Source organism: Panicum virgatum, chromosome 3K, assembly GCF_016808335.1.
Source record: "Panicum virgatum strain AP13 chromosome 3K, P.virgatum_v5, whole genome shotgun sequence".
Lineage (NCBI taxonomy): Eukaryota > Viridiplantae > Streptophyta > Magnoliopsida > Poales > Poaceae > Panicum > Panicum virgatum.
In genome coordinates, this window is record NC_053138.1 from 31,213,835 (window position 1) to 31,235,568 (window position 21,734).

General features: G+C 46.1%; 1 protein-coding gene, 1 long non-coding RNA gene, 1 other non-coding gene and 1 pseudogene across 4 annotated transcripts; 2 read left to right on the plus strand and 2 right to left on the minus strand.

Annotated features, from left to right (window-relative positions):
* Window positions 1-2,763: 2,763 nt before the first annotated feature.
* LOC120701724 lies at window positions 2,764-2,870 on the minus strand. Its single transcript, XR_005686279.1, has one exon. It is a non-coding gene; the product is annotated as a small nucleolar RNA R71 (small nucleolar RNA).
* A 5,612-nt stretch (window positions 2,871-8,482) lies between these two features.
* LOC120698957 (serine/threonine-protein phosphatase 2A 65 kDa regulatory subunit A beta isoform) lies at window positions 8,483-13,690 on the minus strand. Of its 2 annotated transcripts, none has more exons than XM_039982768.1 (13): window positions 13,503-13,690; window positions 12,457-12,867; window positions 11,723-11,969; window positions 11,250-11,362; window positions 10,977-11,056; window positions 10,711-10,852; window positions 10,551-10,631; window positions 10,349-10,453; window positions 10,017-10,199; window positions 9,725-9,817; window positions 9,134-9,273; window positions 8,996-9,062; window positions 8,483-8,891 (listed from the first exon to the last, which is right to left on the minus strand). In XM_039982768.1, exons 2-13 carry the CDS (start codon window positions 12,847-12,849, stop codon window positions 8,784-8,786), a joined length of 1,752 nt encoding a protein of 583 aa, XP_039838702.1. In that variant the 5' UTR covers window positions 12,850-12,867; window positions 13,503-13,690; the 3' UTR covers window positions 8,483-8,783. The 2 variants fall into 2 exon arrangements, with proteins under 2 accessions (XP_039838702.1, XP_039838701.1); XM_039982767.1 differs by having other exon boundaries at window positions 8,483-8,903.
* A 1,378-nt stretch (window positions 13,691-15,068) lies between these two features.
* Window positions 15,069-16,397, plus strand: LOC120698959. Its single transcript, XR_005685140.1, has 3 exons — window positions 15,069-15,132; window positions 15,542-16,026; window positions 16,121-16,397. It is a non-coding gene; the product is annotated as an uncharacterized LOC120698959 (long non-coding RNA).
* A 3,405-nt stretch (window positions 16,398-19,802) lies between these two features.
* LOC120701405 lies at window positions 19,803-21,243 on the plus strand (annotated as a pseudogene).
* Window positions 21,244-21,734: the final 491 nt, after the last annotated feature.

Consider the following 21,734-nt stretch of genomic DNA (forward strand, 5'->3'; position numbering starts at 1 on the left):
CTCCGGGCTCCATGTTGAGAGAAAGCCTTGAGCCGACGTCATGCCGCCGGAGAGGAAGCATGGCCGTTGCTTGAGAGAAAACCTTGAGCCGACACTGGGATGGCGCGGGGCGGCACGCAACAGGCGTCGACCTCGCGCACCACCGTGCCGGCTCTAAGGCGTCGCCGTGGCGACGCACAGCAGGCGCCGCTGCCGTGTACCGTCGCACCGAGGGCGCTGGTGCCACAGCGTAGTAACATGTGGCGTAGGTGCCACCATGCCTCTCTTCATCTTCTCGTTCGTCGTTGCAGAGGATGAACACGGCCCAGAAGCCTGAAGATCCAGCCAGCGTCTGATCCTCCCCACGGACGGCACCAAATGTCGTGGGATTTCTAGGGTACCCACAGCCGGGTGGCGGAACGCACCCGCCTATTCCCAGAGAGGGAGTGCTCGGGGAGGTACTAGGCGATTGGGCTGATCTAGCTCTGAGGTAAGCACACAAGAACACACGATCTAGAGTGGTTCGGGCCGCCGGAGCGTAATACCCTACGTCCACTGGGAGAAGTTTTGATCTCTGTTGTGTATGAGTCTATCCTCTGCCGGGCCTTGGCTCCTGCCCAGCCTGAGTCTTCCTTCTAGCGGGCGCCCCCTTTTATAGACCAAGGAGGCGGATACATAGGACGTTGGGGCCCCGACAGGTGGGCCCAACGTGACTGCGCAGCATACTACGCAGAGTATTTAGATGGGTACAATGGTTATGGATCTTTCCTCCGATACGCCCTGCTAGCACTACAGTGGTCTTCTCTTGTCCCGTCACCAAGGTGTCCGTTGGGGGAGTGTAGCTTGCGGCGTAACCTATGGAGGCTATTATGTAGGCGTCATAATGGGTGAATCCAAGCCGTCGTATCTATCTGTTATGGCAGACTTGGCAGGCGCGGCGTGGGCGGCGCCAGCGGCTCCACTATCTTGGTAATACGCGATCAATAGTGCCCCCTGGTCAAAGAATCGCCTCGGCTTCCACTGCATCAATGCGGGCGTCCACCTACCACAATAAATGCAGTGGTGGGTGAGGCTTAATATGGAAACCAAGCGGCCTTGTACACGTGTCCGTGCTTGTAGACACGTGACGGCTCCGGACCACCTCGAGGCAGGGCGTCGACTTCTTCCCTTAGCGAGGGGTCCGGGACTTCCGCGGGGGTCCGGACCCCTCGGGAGGTCCGGAGCCCCGGCTGTTCTGGTTGCCCGCTTCTTCCGGGACACGCGTCGTTCCCGGATCTTTCCCAGTCGTGAGGCAGGTCCGGAACCGTCGCCGAGAGATCAGGACTCCGGACCACAGGGGTTCGGCTGTTTGGACGTAGTCAAGGATAACTTCGAGGCCCTTGCCTAGACACAACAAGAAGGGGTACCCCAGTCCTAGGGTACCGACATCTAGCATCCCGCGCGGAGCCCCCACCCTCCGGATGGACAGGCATCACACTAGAGCTAACATACAAATACTGGAGCAGTTGATAGAGTTCCTAGGCTGATGTTAACCATCGCAAGCATAGGACGATCATGCAATGCAAGCATTGAATAATAACACAACCAGATCAAGGAGCATATATCTGATAACTCAGAACATACTTCAAGTAGATATCGGTAACCATAGTCTAATTCTATTACAAACAACCGAATATTACAAGAGAGAGCTAGAGATGAACCCATACCAGAACTCCCGAGCAACTCCGGCAACTCGATGACTACTAAACTTCTCCTAAACTCCACTAAGCCTATAGACTACACAAGATGCACTTGAGAAGAGAGGGGAGAGTGGTGTGTGTGTGTGTGTGTGTGTGTGTGTGTGTGTGTGTTCATTCTCTACCCATCCCCTTGTATTTATAGGAGGGAGCCACAGGATGAAACCCCTGGAACCTACCTAAGCAACCAGTGAGGAGGCGCCACGTGTTGAGGTTAATGCGGTGGGGCCCATGGGACTGGTCGGCCGACCAGGGTGGTCGGCCAACTAGCCCAGGGCGCCAACCGCCCCCAACCTTCTTCTGGTGGGCTGCCCTAGTCTCCCTTGTCTGATCCATGCTGGTCTCGGCCTATCTTGAGTGGTTTGAATTGGATTCTTGGGCTACACTTGGTTGATTTGAGCCTGAATTGGTGCTCTGATATTTTCTATGATTTTATGTCGGACCAAAGTGTGCTTGCAACCTGCATTTTATCTCAAAAACACATCTTGCATTTTCTAGAAGGTGAAGTGTGGTTTAGGGATTTTATTGGATAAAGATACATGTAAGAAATGCAAACTCTCATGATTTTCTAATCAAATTGATGCCTGGAAATAGTCGTTAGTGAGCGTCAACAGTCGTCCCACTTCAAAAAATACTCACTTGGCCCCCAGGTTCCCCATCCACATCAGCTTCATCACCCATGGCTCAGAAGACTCTTTGTCAGTTCTCAGCCTCGTCCAGTAGCCACATTCCTACTGGATTGCACCAAGACCATGCCGGCAATGATGGCTTTGAGCTGAAAACTGGACTAGTGAGCATGGTCCAGGCAAGTCCGTCCTGCAGTAAGGCATCCGAGGATGCCAATGCCCATCTCCAGAATTTTCTGGAGGTAAGCAATACCATCAACCCCAAGGGAACTACATTGGATATCGTCCGCCTTCGGCTATTCCCATTCTCACTGCTCAGGAAGGCCAAGACGTGGTTTTACTCCAACAAGGAAGCTTTCACAACATGGAAAGCTTGTTCAAATGCATTTCTGGCCAAGTACTTTTCAGTGGACAAGACAAATGCCCTTTGGAACAGGATCTCCGGTATTCAGCAACTACTGGATGAGACCATCCCAGAAGTCTGGGAGCGTATCCAGGAGTACATCCAAGCATGCCCACACCACGGCATGGAGGAATGACTGATCATTCAGAACTTCTTTTATGGCCTGAATCAGCAAGCTCAAGACCACGTTGATGCAGCAGCTGGTGGTTCCTTCCTTTCTCTCGATGTCGCGAGAGCAAAGACGCTGATTGACAAGATAGCTTCCAACCAAAGTTTGAAAGGTGAAAGGCACCCAGTCCGTCCCAGGGGCGTGCACCAAATCGACAGTGTCGACATGTTGGCTGCCAAGATGGAACTTCTCATGAAGAAGATGGAATCTCCGCATCAGGAGATTAACCAGGTCTCAGAGTCTCGGATGACATGTGGAACATGTGGCGAGACTGGGCACTCGAGCAACTCTTGCTCGTTAACTAAAGGGGACGCGAACTTCGTAGGAACCAACAACAACCCCAACTCGAGATTCCGTCCTCAACAAGGTTGGAACTCAAAGCCCAACCTCCCCTTCAGTCAACAACAAGGTATGAATTTTAATAACAATTTTTAGCCCACCTTGAAAGACCTAGTGTATGGCTAGAAGCAGATAAATGACAACATCAGCAAGAAATATCTTGCTAATGACAAGATTTTGGAATCTATGGCCGCACAACTCGAGGGTTTTAATTCTATTATTAAAAACCAGTTGAGCTTTAACAAGTTGATAGAACCTCAGGTAGCTCAGCTAGCCTCTTCTTGTCCTAATGCTAACATGGGGAAATTGCCCGGGCAACCGGAAGTTACCCCGAAGGAAAATGTTAGTGTGGTGAGTACGTGTAGTGGTAAGTCCACGTGAGAGCCACCTTTCCCACAAGATGCAGGAACTCGGCGAGCCATACCGACATTGATGATGAGGTGCAGGAGGAGGTCGTCGAATCCAATGCCTCTGCAGTCCATGAAGACCCCGTGGAACCCCCTAGAACTTCACGGGATTACCAGATACAACTGTCTTGCCGTTTTCGGAGCGGATAAGGAAGCCGGTGACCGACGAACAATTCGGCAAGTTTGTCGAGGTAATAAAGAAGTTATATGTCAATTTACCACTTCTTGATGCAATGCAGGTACCCACATACGCCAAGTATATCAAGGATATCCTTGGAAACAAGAGGACACTGCCCACCACCGAGGTTGTGCAGTTAACAGAAGAGTTCAACGCAGCTATACTCGACCCTCTCCTGGTGAAGAAGAAGGATCAAGGATGCCCTACCATCACATGCTCAATCAGGACCCAACATTTCACAAACGCTCTATGCCACTTGGGAGCAAGCGTCAGTGTCATTGCAAAGGTAGTTTATGACAGACTTAACCATCATGCACTTGCCCCTACTGCTATGTGCTTGCAGCTTGCAGACCAATCGGTTCGTTACCCCGCGGGGATAGCGGAGAACATTCTGGTCAAGATCTGGAATTTCTTCATTCCCGTCGACTTCATCGTCCTCGACATGAAAGTCGACACCAAGACGCCTCTCATCTTGGGAAGGTTGTTCTTGAGCACGGTGTTGACGGTCACTAACGACTCATTCTGACCGTCAACTCCTGCACAAAAATCAACCATAATGTGGAATACATGTTAGGATAGTTTTATTTACAAAAGAATTCCACAGATGATGTTTGAGAATGCTTGCAGGTGATTTTAAACTAAATTTGCAGCAAAATGGTGTGGCATGATCCAAGACACGATGTTCTGGTGAATCAGAGCGTGTCACGTGTCATAATATGAATTGGAGGGCCCATCAGAGCAAGAAACCGACATAACAGAAGCCATGCCTCGTGCCAATGACAAGTGGGCCTAGAGCACAGCCCATTAGGACAAGGGGGAAGGTCTGTGGCCCTACTGGGTGGCCGTCCGGCCGACCACCCTGGTCGGCCGACGGCCCAGTGGGCCCCACCGACTCAACCCTGCCACGTGGAGCTTGCGCATTGGATGCATAGGTCTATTTCGAGAGGCATACCTGCAGATGGAGCTCCCCTCGGCCATGGTTCCCTCCTATAAATACAAGGGGGGAGAAGAAATGGAACACACACCACACAACTCACCTTCTTCCTCTCTTCCTTTGGAGCTTGAAGATCTTCATCCTAGATGCTTTAGGCAGCCTAGGGGTGTAGAAGATTAGGAGAAGAGTGAGGAGGAGTTGGGGGAAGTGCCGGGTTTGTCGGCACTCTTCTCTGCCTATACCTCGACGGATGCTTATTCGGTTGTAAGTGTTCGATACTTTCTTTATTTAGAATTAGAGTTTCATTGCAAGTTATTTCTTCTGCCTTATATTAGTTAAGTGTATGCTTAGAGTAGTATTTGATCCTAGCTTAAGACTCCGGATAGAGAAGGATAATCTTGGCCAGGGTTAGGATTAGTACGGAATAGCGTAGAAACCATGTCTAGGCTAGACTTTATCACTCAGTTGCCTTCTGGTCCCACGGTTTGTAGAGGTAGCCGGCAGGTGGTGACAGCCCTGTTCGAGCCGTAGTAACCCTCCACAATTGGATTTTGGATAGAGCACTATTACTAGAGCTACTGGCTTGTATAAGCCAGTCGAAACCGGTAGCTCGAAGTATAAGGTTGTTGGTACTTTGTAACGTCACGAATAAAATCCGCAAGCGCACGGATACTGATGTAGCTTTCACCTAGGAGTATTCCGGGGTATCGTATCCACTGAGAAATGTGATTACACTATCTACGGGTTCAGGCTAATCCAAGGACACACACTGGTGCAGAAGGGGTAGGACAGAGAGGACTTCCTCAGATTTAGAATCTATGTTTAGAGGAAGAGATACTTCGCCGTTATACTTCGAACTACTAGTTTCGATCAGCTTAAATAAGCCGATAGCTCCAATAATAATGCTCTATCCAATATCCGAACGTGGAGGCTTACTAGGGCTCGAACAGGGCTGTCACCACTTGTCGGCTACCTCTACAAACCGTGGGACTACCAGACAACTGAGTGGTATAGTCTAGCCTAGACACCACGTCTACGCTATTCCCTACTAATCCTAGCTCCGGACAAGACTACACTTCTCTATCCATGGTCTTAAGCTAGGATCAAATGCTACTCTAAGCATATACTCAACTTATATAAGGCAGAAATAATAACTTGCAGCGAAACTCTAATTCTAAATAAGAAAGACTCGAATACTTACAACCGAATAAGCATCTGTTGAGGTACAAGCGGAGAAGAGTGCCGACAAGCCCGGCACTTCCCCCGGCTCCTCCTTACTCTCCTTCTAACCTTTTTACACCTCCTAGGCTGCCTAAAGCATTTAGGATGAAGGCCTCCAAGCTCCAAAGAGAAGAGAGGTGAGTTTTGTTAGGTGTGGTGTGTTTCATTCCTTCACCCCCCTTTGTGTTTATAGGAGGGAGCCACGGCCAAGGGGAGCTCCATCTGTAGCTGATCCTCTCGAAATCGACCTATACATCCAATCAGGAGCTGCCACGTCAAAGGTTTGAGTCGATGGGGCCCACTAGGCCGTCGGCCGACCAGGGTGGTCGGCCGGCCACCTGGTGGGCCCACCGACCTTCCCCTTTGGTCCTGTGGGTTGCTCTCTGGGCCCACTTGTCATTGGCACGAGGATGAGCTTCTGAAATGTCGGTTTCTTGCTCTGGTGGGCCCTCTAATCCATGTTCTGATATGTGTCGCACTCTGATTGGCTGGAAGGTCGTGTCTTGGATCATGCCACACCATTATGCTGCAAAATTAGCTAAAAATCACCTGCACACATTATAGAACATTATTTGTGAAATTTGTTAGTAAATAAGTTTATCCTAGCATTTATCTCACATTATGGTTCAATTTTGTGCAGGTGTTGACGGTCAGAATTACGATTATAGCACTCTTTGAGTGAAACCCAAAGATTTTTAGGGTCTTCTTCCATCATTTATTCATTCTTAAGATCAGAATGAAGATGGTGCCTTAAAAGAAATGGAAGGTTGTAAACTTGACCGATGATGAGCTTTTGGATTAGGTTCATTAATTGCATTAATAAATGTTTTTGCTGATATCGTTATTTTCACATCCATAGCCCTAGTTACATAGTTGCTACCATCTGCTGCAAGTTCAATGAAATCTTTATTGACTAAATGAGCCATTTTTCTACATGAAAGATAATGTATAGGATTAACTTACTGTGGTAAATTAAAATTTATGTGTGTGTAAAATCAAGATGATTCTTGAATCATAATTCAAGGTATATTTATTCAATAGTGAAACTATTTTTAATTGTTTTCCTGCAGGAAAAAATAACTTTATAGTCTTAATGTATACAAATTTAATTGTATAGAATAGTTTGGATAGGCACATTATAGGTAAGCAACATAAAATGTAGACTTTTAGTAATGGGCAAATAAATTTTTTAAAAAATTTATTGCAGTCGATGCCTAGATCTCCATTAGCTTGTTTTTCCAAAAATTCAAATTTATATATACCTTAATTTTAATTTTATATATTACTACATGATGTAGAATATAAATTAAGTGTCATATTTGCAATGGTATAAAAAACAAATAGCACATGAAAAATATTGTTCTAAAATAATATTTGTGTAATCAACGTGAGATCTATGGATCACATAAAGTACAATTACTGTGGTAATCATAGCATCCATATTACATTGGTGCTTAGTATTCAAATCTGATGGTCTAGATAGCTATTTACAATAATTATGCAAATTCAAAATAGTCTGATGATTAAAACATAACAATCTAGGGCCTCAAATATAAATATGCAGAACAGAATGTTCTAAATTTGTAAATAGATAAATTCTGGCGGTGGTGCAGTTGTGGAGGATGACACCTGAGGCATCCCCGTAGCGAGGACATCGTGTGCGAACCACCAAGGGCGGGGAAGGACCGACAACCGTGGGCGTTGCCGTGGGTGGGGAAGGGATGCCGCCGAGAGCGGGTAGGTGCCCGCTGCCACCGATGGGGGCACAACTGGCACGGATGTGCCGTCTTCAATGAAGAAGGTGCATTCATCCTTTGAGTTGCAAAGAAAGTGAACAGTCTATTCTAACTCGTTGCAGTTCATGGCCTAGTTTCTGTTGCTCTTTCTGTGGTGGCCAGCAGGGGGCGAAGGGACAATGTCCCTTCAGGTTGGCCCATTCATGAGTTGTAACTACTAATGACATCATTAATCTAATTAAATATTATAGAAATAGATCACTAATTCTAATTTTTAATAACTAGATCAATCCCTAAACCAAACAGGCCGTTAGTGTTATCATTCAAATAAAATACACTGCAATTATGAACATCCTAAGTTCAAAAATAGGCTTACGGAAAACCTGACTCATGTAAAATGACCTCGCTTATGGAAAACCTAACGCTTTCGCAAGGGTTTCATTTGAAAATAGAACAAGAACACAAATGAAGATGGCATGGCATATGCAGAGCACATCTCAGTGCGTTTATCGTTCCATGTTAAAAGGGAAAATACGATGTTTAGAACAAATACGACATTTAGTGCTTGATTGTTTTAGTCCAATTTTGGAGTACCACAAGGCCATGAACACCACCACTAACAAGCTGGGGTATTAAATGTACTCGGAACCAGCACATTCGTTCCCAAATTTTTGCAAGCATCCTGTGTTTCTATTCCAGTCTAAAATAATCCAAAAGCAATTTAGTCATCACTAATGAGCAAACGCCAAAGGGCTATTGATAAACTGGTGCAGCTCTCAGAACTGCTCAGAACTGTTCAACAACTTGAGGAAGCCACATTATGCACATCAAACCGGAAACAGAAAGCAAAGTCCAATCTACCTTCACACATAATAACGTGTTGTCTTGCTCAATTACAACATTAATATCACAATGGACAAGGGACCGAGACCATTTATCGTCATGGCAGTTTCGGTCTGTTACTGAGGCTAGAAGGAACTTATCTTCAATCTAAAAGCCAAATACAGGTGCTCCAAAATTGGACTAAAACAATCAAGCACTAAATATCAGACTAGTTAGCTTGACACCATCATTTGATCGCACGCCTGCAGTGCCTGGTTTGCGTAGTATCTTACATCCACATCAGGATCCTCGCTGAGCTCAACAAGGCATTGCCTCAAGGTCTTTTCCACAACCTGCAGTGTAAGCATTCATGATATTCCCCAATAACAGGAACTTCAAGTGTTGCACCTTAAATTAGAATCATATAAAAGCCATAGGAACTCACGGATTGATCGAGGATTGGTATTAGCGACTGCAATACTTTTGCAACATTGAACTTGATGTTAGGAACCCTGAAAATTTAGAGCATGTTAGTGAGACATCGAAAAGACTTGATCTCTCTCAGAATGCTCCGGTCAATTACCTGTCCTTTGAGGAATTAATGACGACTGGAAGCAGCTTTTGACAAGTGATTTCTGCACCCATTACAGGGGCCAGCAATGAGATAGCTTGCAGAATTGTCATGCGATACAGGTAGTGCGGGTTGTTGATCTTTTCCAGCACCTGAAATATCAACCAAATGAGGTTTTATGACTGGCAGAAATTCCTTGCAAAACAACAAAGTGAATGCAAATGCAGCACATGTTCCCTGAAGTTAGCTATTCATCGCTGGATGCCAACATAATATACAGCAGCATGAAATTTGGAGAGTGGGCAATTCCTTTAGAGAATACAGATTTACTTCATTTGGCATGATCAAACTTAATTAACATTTACAAAGGCGAAAACATTTGCACACTGAGCCATGACCGAACTTAATTAATATTTACAAAGGTTACAGCATTTGCGAATTAACTAATTGGCACCATTAGCATTTACAAGGTAACAAACAAATCAGAGAAAACCTAAGCCTAGAATTATGTACTGGATGCTTAATGCCAAGGTCTATCAGAGGTTAACTATAACCTGAGGCACAGAAATGCATATCAGGTGTTCAGATCAGTAGATAAATAACCTGAGGAATTATATGCTGCATCGCCCACTCAGGACCAAACTCTTCTGCAAGCCGCTTCAAGTTGTTAGCAGCAGCATCTCTGATTGAGAAGACCTGAAATCCAAATTTTTGTTAGTTAATCACACCGATCCAACCATCAGTAAATACATTACAATGTCCTATATGCACTCAGGGATATAAGTAGAGATGCTCGAGAGAAATCCACATGGAATTTCAGTTACGATAACTTCTTCAAAAAAAAAAGAATTTCAGTTACGATATCAAGCACGTCCATAACTGTAATAATACAAACCTTATCTTCCAACCATTGCATGCAGAGTGCACCCAACTTGTCATCGAAAAACCCAACACCTAGCTGACTTGCCAACAATGGGATGTACTCAATTATTGCAAGCCGGACTCTCCAGTGCCTATCCTCTGCAAGTTCTACAATGGCTGGTAGCAGTGATTGAGAAAGCAAATCAATTCCAATAACCTGAAAGATCAAAATAAATTCACCAATCATCAGAAAATTTGAAAAGAGAATGCAAGGAACCCAACATACTTGTTGGTAGAACAGCTAATTTAAAGATAAGCAAAAAGGAAAAAGACGGATTAACTCCAGTATAGAAAAATGACACTGACCTGATTCACTTGATCAAGTTTGCTGATTATGTTGAGTCGAACATCAGGAAATTCATCCTTCAACAAAGAAAGAAATATAGGAAGAAGTTGTTCAATGGTAGCATCCTGCCAAAAATCAGAAATTAAGATAGATCAGCTTTCATGGGCTGCCAACAGTATGCAGCAAATTCTAGAAACATTTGTTTTCATCACGGATAGCAACCTTCCCCAATACAGGAGCCATCCCCATAATGACTGAAGCCAAAGCTGAACGAACATGCTGGGACGAATCTGATGACAATTCCTGTAAAATGCAGTTGGATGAGTTAGTTCGCTGAGGAAAAAAGAGTAAAAAATGATGCTTGACAACTTCATTCCACAACCTTAACACATGGAAGAATATGTTGGATGGAGAGCTGCGGACTTAATATGCGACAGAACTTAGTAACTTTTCCAGCAGCTGCTATCCGCACTTCAGCCTCATTGTCACGAAGGAGACGAACATATGCAGGCACTAAATCAGCTCTATCAAAAAAAGAGATAGTTAGTCCACTTGAAGAGTTATGGGTATCTTAAATTTAGTACATATGTTTTACTCTCCAACTCTGTATGTTAAATTTAGGTATCTTGAAAGGAAAACACATAGTACCTCGTAGGCTCAGGACCAACAGCCTCACAGAGCTCATACAATTGATTGGCAACCATATAACGAACACGCCAGGATTTATCCTATCAATGGAAACAAAGCAACTATAAGCATGTAACATATATCAGTGGTGATGCATTGAACTGCAACATGTTGTAAGTTTAAGATGCAACTCTGGTAAATTATGCACTTACACATGTGTCTTCCAATAACATATCCAGGCTATGTAAACAAATTAGTTCCAATCTTGTATGGAGTAAAGTGGTAGCAACATACCTGGGAAAAATTGACAATAACTGGGAGAATATGTGCTACACAATCTTGTGGTTCCAACAATTTACCAAGAGCAGCACAGCCTTCAACAGCCAACAAACGCACAGAATCTTGATCTGAAAAATAAAGATCGTCAAGTTTTAGACATAGTTCCAATGATGTTCGAAATGCGTACAACAATGTGCATACATTAACTCATTGATTCAAGCCTGGTTCTAAAATATTGGTAGCCTTTAGGTCTAGTGTAGTGTGCCTTTCAGAGTAAATTCTAACTTGACATTCAAGCATTAAAACATATCTTGAACTTTTACTAATTATAGGTTAAAAAAGAGAGGCATGTTTGAGGTCCCAAGGACAGTCAAAGAAGCATAAGCAACATTATGAAAAGAAACAAGTAAAACGCATACAGTTATCTCGCTGTGAAAATGAATGAAGCACCACAGAACAATTCATTATAACATGTATAAAAAAAATACCATCTTGGGTTAGATCATCAAATATAGACATTATTTCTGTCTTCAGATGATTCTGTTCAACTGTGGCAGCAAACTTTCCAAGATTTGATGCAGCAGCTCTTCTGACCATAGGCATGTCATCCTGACATAGCTGACCATATATAGTCCTCAATTCTGTTTTCAGTTGGTCTGGTGCGCTTGGATAGGCTATGTGGAAAAGCCCACAAGATGATACCCGAGCTGTAAACCACTCACCTGCTGCTAGCCTCTGAACAGAGTAAAACATGGAAGAATTAAGTTCTTGGACATAGTGGTAACAATACAACAAGATATGCAAGAACAAAATTAACATTCACGGATTATTTCTAACAAGCACACTGAAGAATCCCTAAAAATGAATTGGTAAAATCATACTGAACGAAAATCTGCATAAATAAGAGATCAAATAGAAAAATGGAACAAAAGCATGTGGTATTGCAAGGTGTGAATGTGTGATAACATAACATGTGCTCAGCAATGATGCCACATAACATACTAAAATTACTAAAGCATGGGAAGTGGGAAACAAAAGAGACATACTTTAGTAGCAAGCTAGTCATGCAAGACAAACATGGAAAATTAGATAAATACTTGAAGGAAATATAATGTGGACTGTTTGAGCTAATAACATCTGCAAATATTAAATGGATTAATCATGCAGCATATTTATTTAGAACAACGAAAGAAGTACTTTCTGCTACTTATGAATCTCTTACCTTTACTACTGGAATGAACCAGTCCACAATGTCACTTTCCTTCATCTGTGCACCAATACGGCACAGAGATTCAACTGCCTTATCGCGGACACAAGTTTCCTCCACCGTACACAATGTCTCCAACGGTGGAAGCAAAACATGAGCATGTTCTACACCCCCAACATAAGGAATGAACACACCCAATTCCTCAGCCATTGCAAGAAGCACCTCATCTTCATCATCATTGTTTTCACTAAGAAATGGAATCAGTTCCTTTCTGGTTCTTTCTTCCCCGAGCGCCCGAGCAATTGTAGAAAGTCTTCTGATTGAGTTTAGACGCAATTGGATATCCTCATTCTTAAGCTCGTCAATCAGTACAGCAATTGGATACAGAGGCTCATCAATCATAGCCATCAGGTTTATCAAGGATTTCTGAATTTGTAAATGAGGAAACGTAAGGAACTTTGCAATTATAAAATATCTAACAAATAAAAAGGCAATTTATCATAACTTTGGTAGCATAAACAAAGAGAAGCAAATTAGAAAGGCATGTTTGGCCAAAAAAATCAACAATAAGATCTCTGATAAAATAATCAATTATTAGATGAACCAAACTATTGCAAAAATTACAAGTCACGAAATCCCTGGGATTGACTTGCATGACTCGCATGAACAAATATAAGAATGCTACTGTAACAGACATGGTCACGAGAACCTATCCAAACAACAAGATACCAACCTAAATAACCAATAGGCACCGCCTCCCAGGCTCCCACACACCCAGGAACCAAATCCATCTCCACACACGCCACCTAGCTCTCCCAAGCAACAAGAATCCAAACCAGACGAACTCGCACAACCTCTCCAAAAGCAGCGCAATCGAACCAAAAGAACCCAGATCTGGAAGGGGAACCACCTGAAGCCGCACGAAGGCGGCACAATGCTCCGACCCGCGGTGCCAGCGGTTGGATCGAGGATCGACCGCGGCGATCGTGGAGCGTGGAATCGAGAAGCAGATCTAGCGGTGGTTGCAGGGAGAGTCAAGAGAGCCGAGCGGCGGATCTTACCTGACCTCCGGAGGGCTCGGATCGGGCTTCGGCGGCGGCTGCTGGTAGGGCGGCCGGAGAAGGGGCAGGCCCTAGGAGCTCCCGAAGGCGTCGCCGCTGAGAGAGAGGGAGAAGGCCGGAGAGGGATGTCAGGAGGTGTTACGGGTTCGCGGAATGCGGACGGGGAGGAGACGGACGGGGGAGTGGACGCCTGGACAGGAAGAGGCCGCAAATATTAAGGGTCACGCGCGGCCCGCTCAATTCCTTTTTTTTCTCACCGGCCCAAGTTATCGGCCCAGTTTTTTTTTTTCTTCGTGGTTTGTTTAGGTTCTCCAGAGTCCGAACGCTCCGACGGCTTCCGCGAGGAATCGCCACTCGCCGGTGGGGGATTATGCTCAGAGGCGTGTTTGGCAGAGCTCCAGCTCTACCAAACCAGCTCTGGAGTTGCTGCTCCACCACAGAGCAGCTCTAGCGTGGAGCTGTGTTCTGAATTGTAATGTGTCTGGCAGATATAACAGCTCCAGCTCCGCAATAGAGATTTTGATTAGATTTTCCCTTTTTGCCCTTGTTTTTTGTTGGCTGATTTTTTCTTGTTGCGGCTCGTGCATGGCGCAAGCTGCTGGGACATATTTTTTTTCTTGTTGCGGCTGGTGCATGGCGCAAGCTGCTGGGCCTCTCCTGCCATATCGCTCGGACCGTGGCCATGGCCGCCGGCCGCGTGCAGACCCTGCTGAACGCCGGCGACGCCCAGGCTGTGGCCGCCGGCCGCGCCCACGCCATGAAGGCCGGCCGCGCCCAGTCCCTGCTGCCCACCGGCGACGCTTAGGTCGTGAAGATCGGTTGCGTCCACGCCTTGGCCGCCGGCCGCGCCCACGCCAAGGCCACCGGCCGCGCGCACGCCAGGGCCGTGGGTCGCGCCCACGAAGAAGGCCGGCCGCGCTCAGCCCGAGTTGGCCGCCGACCGCGCCCACGCCAAGGCCGCCGGCCCCGCGCACGCAAGTAAGGCCGGCCGCGCCCAGGCCGTCGTGGCCGGCCACGCCGCCGTCCATGGAAGCACCAATAGCCGGATGAGGAAGATCTATCCTAGGGTTTCTTCTAGGTTGATTGGAGGACGAAAACGGAGGCGGCGGTGGAGGAGGAATCATCCCTGCTACTTGCCGGCCACCGGACGTCGACGATCTTCGCCTTGGCCGCCGGCGAGATGCAAGGCGGCGCCGCCGGCACCCTCCTGGAAATAACGAGAAAGGGGAATGACGATGCAGGAAGGGGATCGACGGAAAAAAAGAAACTAAAGCGTTGGTGGGTAATTTCCACCAACTCCACAAAACAAGAGTTGGTAGAGTACCCATTGAGATGCTCCATGGAATTGGTAGAGTTGGGAGCTAGATCCATATTTTTTGCGGATCTGGAGTTCCCGGAGCTGAGGAGTTTGGCTAGAAAAATTGGGAGTGGAGCTGTTTTTTTTAGATCTGGAGCTGCTTGGAGCTGTGCCAAACACGCCCTTAATAGCCATGTTCTCGGAACCGTTCCCGTTCCGGAACGAGGAACGTTCCACGTTCCCGGCTTCTATGGTTCAGAGGCGACGGCTTGCGCGGGAGGGTTCATGCAAAGCGACACAGGAGCCATTAAATGGCTAGGGTTTCCTGTCGAGGTAATGGAGGATCTTCAATTTGGACTCTTATTTTTATTTAGCTCGCTGATTAATTGGTACGGTTTGCTGATTCCTTTCCCAATATCTTCTTGTGATGATTTGTTCATTCCTTCCACAATATTTGCAAGCAATAGGTGTGCTTTGAGGCTGTACAGATGCAACTTGTTTATGCTCAGTGCTACTGTTGATCCCATTTTCTAGTTCCTTGTTTAATTCCTTTCCACAATTTCTTTATGCATATTCCATCCGTATGTCTCTAGCTATTTTATCCAAAGAATTGTCTATGCATTACATGAATTTTTATGCTTCTACAGACTTTTCAATGCACCGTCACATTACTGACTGCTTAAAACATGGCTAGGTCCTTCACTTATCAGTGATGCATATGTGGTTTCTCCTCTCTTTTCAGAAACAACCTGGGAGTCGAAGGCTTCCTTCGTTGGATAGGGTTCCACTTTGCTGGTGAATTTGGAGGCGATTCAGAGATTGGTGGATGGGTTTTTCGTAGATTAGATTATCAAATTGATTGGTGTGATTTGTTTCCCAATCTATTTTCTCATTCACTCCCGTGATGTGTCTCAGTCATTCATTTCTCCAATCTATTTTCCCATTCATCTCACTGGTTGGGATGTGACTTTTAAAATATGATGAGCAGATGCAATCCATAGGTATGATATATTTTATTGCAGTATTTCCATTCGATTACTGGTTGCTTGATAGAATTGTTTGCCCAATGTCCATATGGAATCATTAAAGTGCGCTAGTTTGTTTGCTTGGTTAATTCATTAACACAATCTATTTCTCATGCATTGGATCTCTTACACTACCCAATAATTCATCATTGATTACCTCGTTATCCAATAACTCATCATTGGTTGCATCGTTATGTGGCTGGTTGGTCCCTTTTCCCATAATGCTTACAGTACGCAATAATTCTTTGATCATGTCACTATCGGTCGTTTTGAGCTCACATCATTTCTTGACTCAGGGTCAACAACATACTTCATAAGCATGGAAGCTGCACAACAAGTGGGGTTATACTTCAATGACAGCACTGGTGTCAGTGTCATTGTTGTCAATGGTGACCGGGTGGCCTACCGGGGTTTAGCTCGCAATGTTGCCACGCGCATTGGCGACGAGTTCTTTGAAATTGATTGCTATGCAATTCCCCTCGACTGCTATGACATGGTCCTTGGCACCTCATTTCTCAGGACGTTGGGTCCAATTTTATGGGACTTCGATGATCTTTGCATGGCATTCACACACAAATGACCACTGTGTCCTATGGAAAAGGCATTGGCTCTTGGCACTGGGACATTCAGTCTACTGGCCGTCTGCACACCATTCGGACTGATGATACTCCACTCCTTGATGAGCTATTAGATTCCTTCCAGGATGTATTCGAGCCACCAACAGGGTTGCCTCCCCAAAGAGAATGTGATCATCATTTACATTTGCTACCAAACACTGCTCCTGTGGCTGTCCGACCATACAGGTACCCACATCTTCAAAAATATGAGCTCGAGAGTCAGTGCAAAACTATGCTGGAACAAGGGATAATTCGACCTAGCACTTCACCATTCTCTGCCCCAGTGCTTCTCGTCAAAAAACAGGATGGCACTTGGCGGCTGGCGCTTTTGTGTTGATTACAGAGCTCTCAATCAGCAAACTGTCAAAGATAAATTTCCCATCCCTATAGTGGAAGAGCTCATTGATGAACTGCACGGGGCTCAGTTTTTCACCAAACTAGATTTACGAGCTGGATATCATCAGGTTCGAGTTCACCTGATGACATTGCCAAAACAGCTTTTCGCACTCATCATGGCCACTTTGAGTTGTTAGTCATGCCTTCCGGACTAACCAACGCTCCAGCCACATTCCAAAACCTCATGAATTCAGTACTGCAGCAGTTTCTACGCAAATGTGTGCTAGTGTTTTTTGATGATATACTCATCTATAGCAACTCTTGGACTGAGCACATGCAGCACTTGAGAGCTGTTCTCACTGTCCTTCGATCCCACAAGCTTCAAGTTAAACGTTTCAAATGCTAATTTGCAACATTTTCAGTGCATTATCTCGGTCATGAAATTTCAGCCTCGGGTGTGGCCATCGATGTGGATAAAGTGCAAGCCATTCAGTCCTGGCCACAACCCAATTCAGCATGAGCATAGCGCGGTTTTCTTGGCCTCGCCGGCTATTATCGGTGCTTCCTCAAAAACTATGGACTATTGGCACCACCACTTACCAGTTTACTCAATAAGGACAGCTTCCAATGGTCAGATGCAGCAGCTTCTTCCTTTCAGTCCCTAAAGGTTGCTCTCTCCACGGCTCCAGTTTTGCACCTACCAGATTTTTCTAAACCGTTCATAGTGGATTGTGATGCTTCGGGCATGGGTTTTGGTGCTGTTCTACACCAAGGTGATGGTCCACTAACCTTTTACAGCAGGCCATTTGCAGCACGACACATGAAAATTGCAGCTTATGAAAGGGAACTTATTGGACTTGTGCAAGTTGTCCGTCACTGGCGGCCATATCTATGGGGCAGACAGTTCATTCGCACCGATCACTATGCTCTAAAGTTTATGCTTGATCAGCGTCTCTCGACAGTGCCTCAACATCAGTGGGTAAGCAAGTTGTTTGGGTTTGATTTCTCCGTTGAGTACAAACCAGGCCGGCTCAACACGGTTGCAGATGCTCTATCCCGTCGTGATCAGCAGGAGCACCATTTGGCAGTCATCTCCTCACCATCATTCCAGTTGCTTGATGACATCCGACAGGAAATCAACAAAGACATTGACCTCAGACACCTCCGGGACAACATTGTCACCAGCCTTGGTGAACCGTGGCACACAGAACAAGGGCTAATACTCAAAGGCAAGCGGGTTTACATTCCTCAGCACTCTGCAACTCTTCCGGAGATACTTCAAATATCCCACACATCGGCTCATGAAGGAATTCAGAAAACCCTTCAACGCCTTCGACGTGACTTCGTCCTTGACTCAGATCGCGTTGTTGTACGTGATTTGGTTCGTTGCTGCACCACTTATCAACACAACAAAACTGAAGCTCTTCATCCAGCGGGGTTACTACAGCCACTGGAAGTTCCTGACCAGATTTGGTCCGATATCTCTCTTGACTTCGTCGAAGGCCTTCTGAAAGTCAATGGCAAAAGTGTCATTCTCACAGTGGTAGACAGATTCTCTAAGTTTGCCCATTTCATTCCCCTTGCTCACCTGTACACTGCTGCATCGGTCGCAAGAGCATTCTTCAACGATATTGTTCGCCTTCATGGTTTTCCACAATCCATTGTCAGTGATCGTGACCCCATTTTCACTGGCCATGTACGCGAGATCTGTTCAAACAAGCAGGAGTCAAAAAGCTACGCATGAGTACTGCGTTCCATCCGCAAACTCATGGCCAATCCGAGGCAGTGAACAAAACCATAGCAATGTACCTACGCTGCATTACCGGCGATCGACCAAGGGCTTGGTTGGATTAGTTACCATGGGCTGAATATGTCTACAACACTGCTTACCATTCTGCCTTACGGACCACTCCATTTCATGTGGTCTACGATCGGTACCCTCCGCCCATGCTCTCAATCCTGCATTGGCAAGAACAGCAACAATTGACACTCTACTCCAAGAGCGTGACCCCTTCATCGCTGATGTTCGGGAACGTCTCCTTCAAGCTCAGGAACATGCCAAACGCCACTATGATGCCCATCACCGGCCATTGGCGTTCAATGTTGATGACTGGGTATGGCTTCGGCTCCTAAATCACCACACGCGGTCCTTGGAGCCGGGAACGTGCGGCAAACTCGGTCCCAAGTACGTTGGTCCGTTTCAAGTCATTGAACGGATAGGCGAAGTTGCATACCGCCTGCGCCTGCCTAGTGGAGCTCGCATTCATGATGTCTTCCATGTCGGTGTTCTCAAGCCCTTTCATGGGACACCGCCTACAGCTACACCTGCATTACCTCCACTGCAGCACGGCCGCACACTTCAACAGCCCGAGAAAGTGATCAAGTCCCAGCTTCGCCATGGCACTTGGCACATCCTTGTTCACTGGACCGGCTTCCCGGCTTCGGAAGCTACTTGGGAACCTGTTCCAGACTTCAAAGCTGCGTACCCAGACTTCCAGCTCGAGGACGAGCTGTTTTCGGAGGACGGGAGAGATGTTATGACCGGCAACGTATATGAGAGGAGGAGAAGACAGAATGGCTGATCAACTCACGCCCAGACGCACGTTTGCACGCTCCTCGCCGGTTAGAGTCCTAGATCGTGTGTGCTAGGAAGTTGCATGAGAGTCCTATTTGTATGGCAAATATTGTGTAAAACAGGCAAATATTGTGTAAAACAGTTAAGTTGGAGATTAATAGATCTCTTGGCTTCCACCTCGTACGCTCCTTGCTCTCGCTCTGCTCTTCCTCGACGCCAGCGTCAGGACGGCGTCGAGGCAGCGCCGCCGCTGGGATCCCTCGCCCCGGCCGCCAACGTTCCACAGCTACAATCTACGTGCTAGTAGCAGTCCTGACAAATACAAATGACAAATTTATGGAAGTACATCTTTCTAATATATTATGTCAAATAATTCATGTATGTGTATGTGTGGCACGCAATAACCGGATACTGGGGTGGAGTCACCGAGTCAGGCCAGGTATTGTTGGAATGGAGCACTATGAATCAAAGATGCAGCACCCTGTGTCATCACCTGGGGTTCAGAACAACTAATGGACTGGGCATTGTAAACCCTGAAAAAGTATTCAGTTTCTACAATGAGCTCCATTCTTATCTTGCATCCGCTAGGACCGATGGAGTTAAGGTGGACGTGCAGAACATCCTTGAGACACTAGGTGCTGGCCATGGGAGAAGGGTACTGCTGTCTAGAAAGTATCAGCAGGCTTTAGAAGCTTCCATCGCTAGGAACTTCCCTGACAATGGCATCATATCATGCATGAGCCACAACACAGACAACGTATATAGGTAACAGCTAACATCTTGTGCTAAAATATCTTGAAAGCATTGCTTGGTGGTTGGTGCAATTACCTGACATTATTGCAGTTTTTAACACGCCTCCTATTCTTGCTGCAGTTCAAAAAGGAGCGCAGTTATGAGAGCCTCTGATGATTCCTAGCTGAGAGACCCGGCTTCCCATACTATACACATTGCATATGTCGCCTATAACACTGCTGTTTTCCTAGGAGAATTCATGCAGCCTGATTGGGATATGTTCCATGTGAGTATAAATATTTTTCTTCTTCTCTGTTTTCAATGACTTCTTTTATGGCTTGGCTGCTAATGTCCTTTGTTTCCTTCATCCTTGCCATCAGACCCTATGGCTGAATACCACGCTTCAGCCCAAGCAGTTGGTGGTTGTGCCATATACGTCAGGTAAATAAAAAGAAGTTTGGGAAACACAGAATTATTTACATTGCAATGCATTGAATTATATATGCTAGCAATAAGATGATGGTTAATTTATTTGTGATTTTCCAGTGACAAGCCTGGAAGCCATGACTTCGATTTGCTGAAAAAGCTTGTGCTTCCTGACGGATCAATCCTGCGTGCCAAACTCCCCGGGCGACCAACCAGAGACTGCCTGTTCTCTGATCCTGCCAGGGACGGCATAAGGTTAGCAGCAGCCTTCTAGCAACTTCATTACACTACATGCTGTGAGCTCAGCCGTTCTGAAACCTTCTTATGAACACTCTGGTGTCATTGGCGCCTTCAACTTCCAAGGTGCCGGCTGGTGCCGGGTAGGGAAGAAGAACCTTGTCCATGATGAGCAGCCCGGAACGGTCATCGGTGTGTCATCCAGGCACGGGATGTGGACTAACATGCAAAGGTTGCTGATCAAAGCTGGAACGGCGACGTGATAATGTATTTGCACGTAGGAGGTACATCATCATTTTTGCTGAGTCGTTCATCTTATATATTAACTTTCAGAGTAGTGACAAGCAATCTGCTGCCCATTTTTTAGGAGAGGTGGTCTACCTGCCGAAGAAGGCCTCCTTGCCTGTGACACTGAGATCACGTGAGTACGAGGTGTCCACCGTCGTCCCTGTGAAACACCTGCCGAGTGGCGCCTCCTTTGCGCCGATCGGCCTGACCGGAATGTTCGACTACGACGCGGCGCGGTGAGGGAGCTGAGATTTGGTGAGGGCGCATGCGTCGAGCTCAAAGTGCGGGGCTCAGGCACGGTGGCAGCGTACACCTCAACAAAACTCGAAGAGTGTAGCCGTCGATTCCACGGTATTGATTTCTCCTAAGACGATGCGGTCTGGTCACCTTTGAATAGTATGGAAATAATATTAAACAATAATATGGTTTCACCTTAATTACAACTCTCTCTGTTGGTGGAGAGCGTCTCCGGGACGGAGGTACACTACAACAGTAATAATGCACACGCAAAACAAGGAGGAAAATGTTCTCTCTATTCAATGTGTCCCATCAATGAACATTACAGGGGGTATTTATAGGTGGCGTTATGCCTCTCATGTATCATTACTCTTTTACCCTCTTACAACGGTCATATTCCCTGAATATTCCCGGACGTACACGTGATTTCCCTATTACAGTGTGGGTGCGGTACAGTTTAGA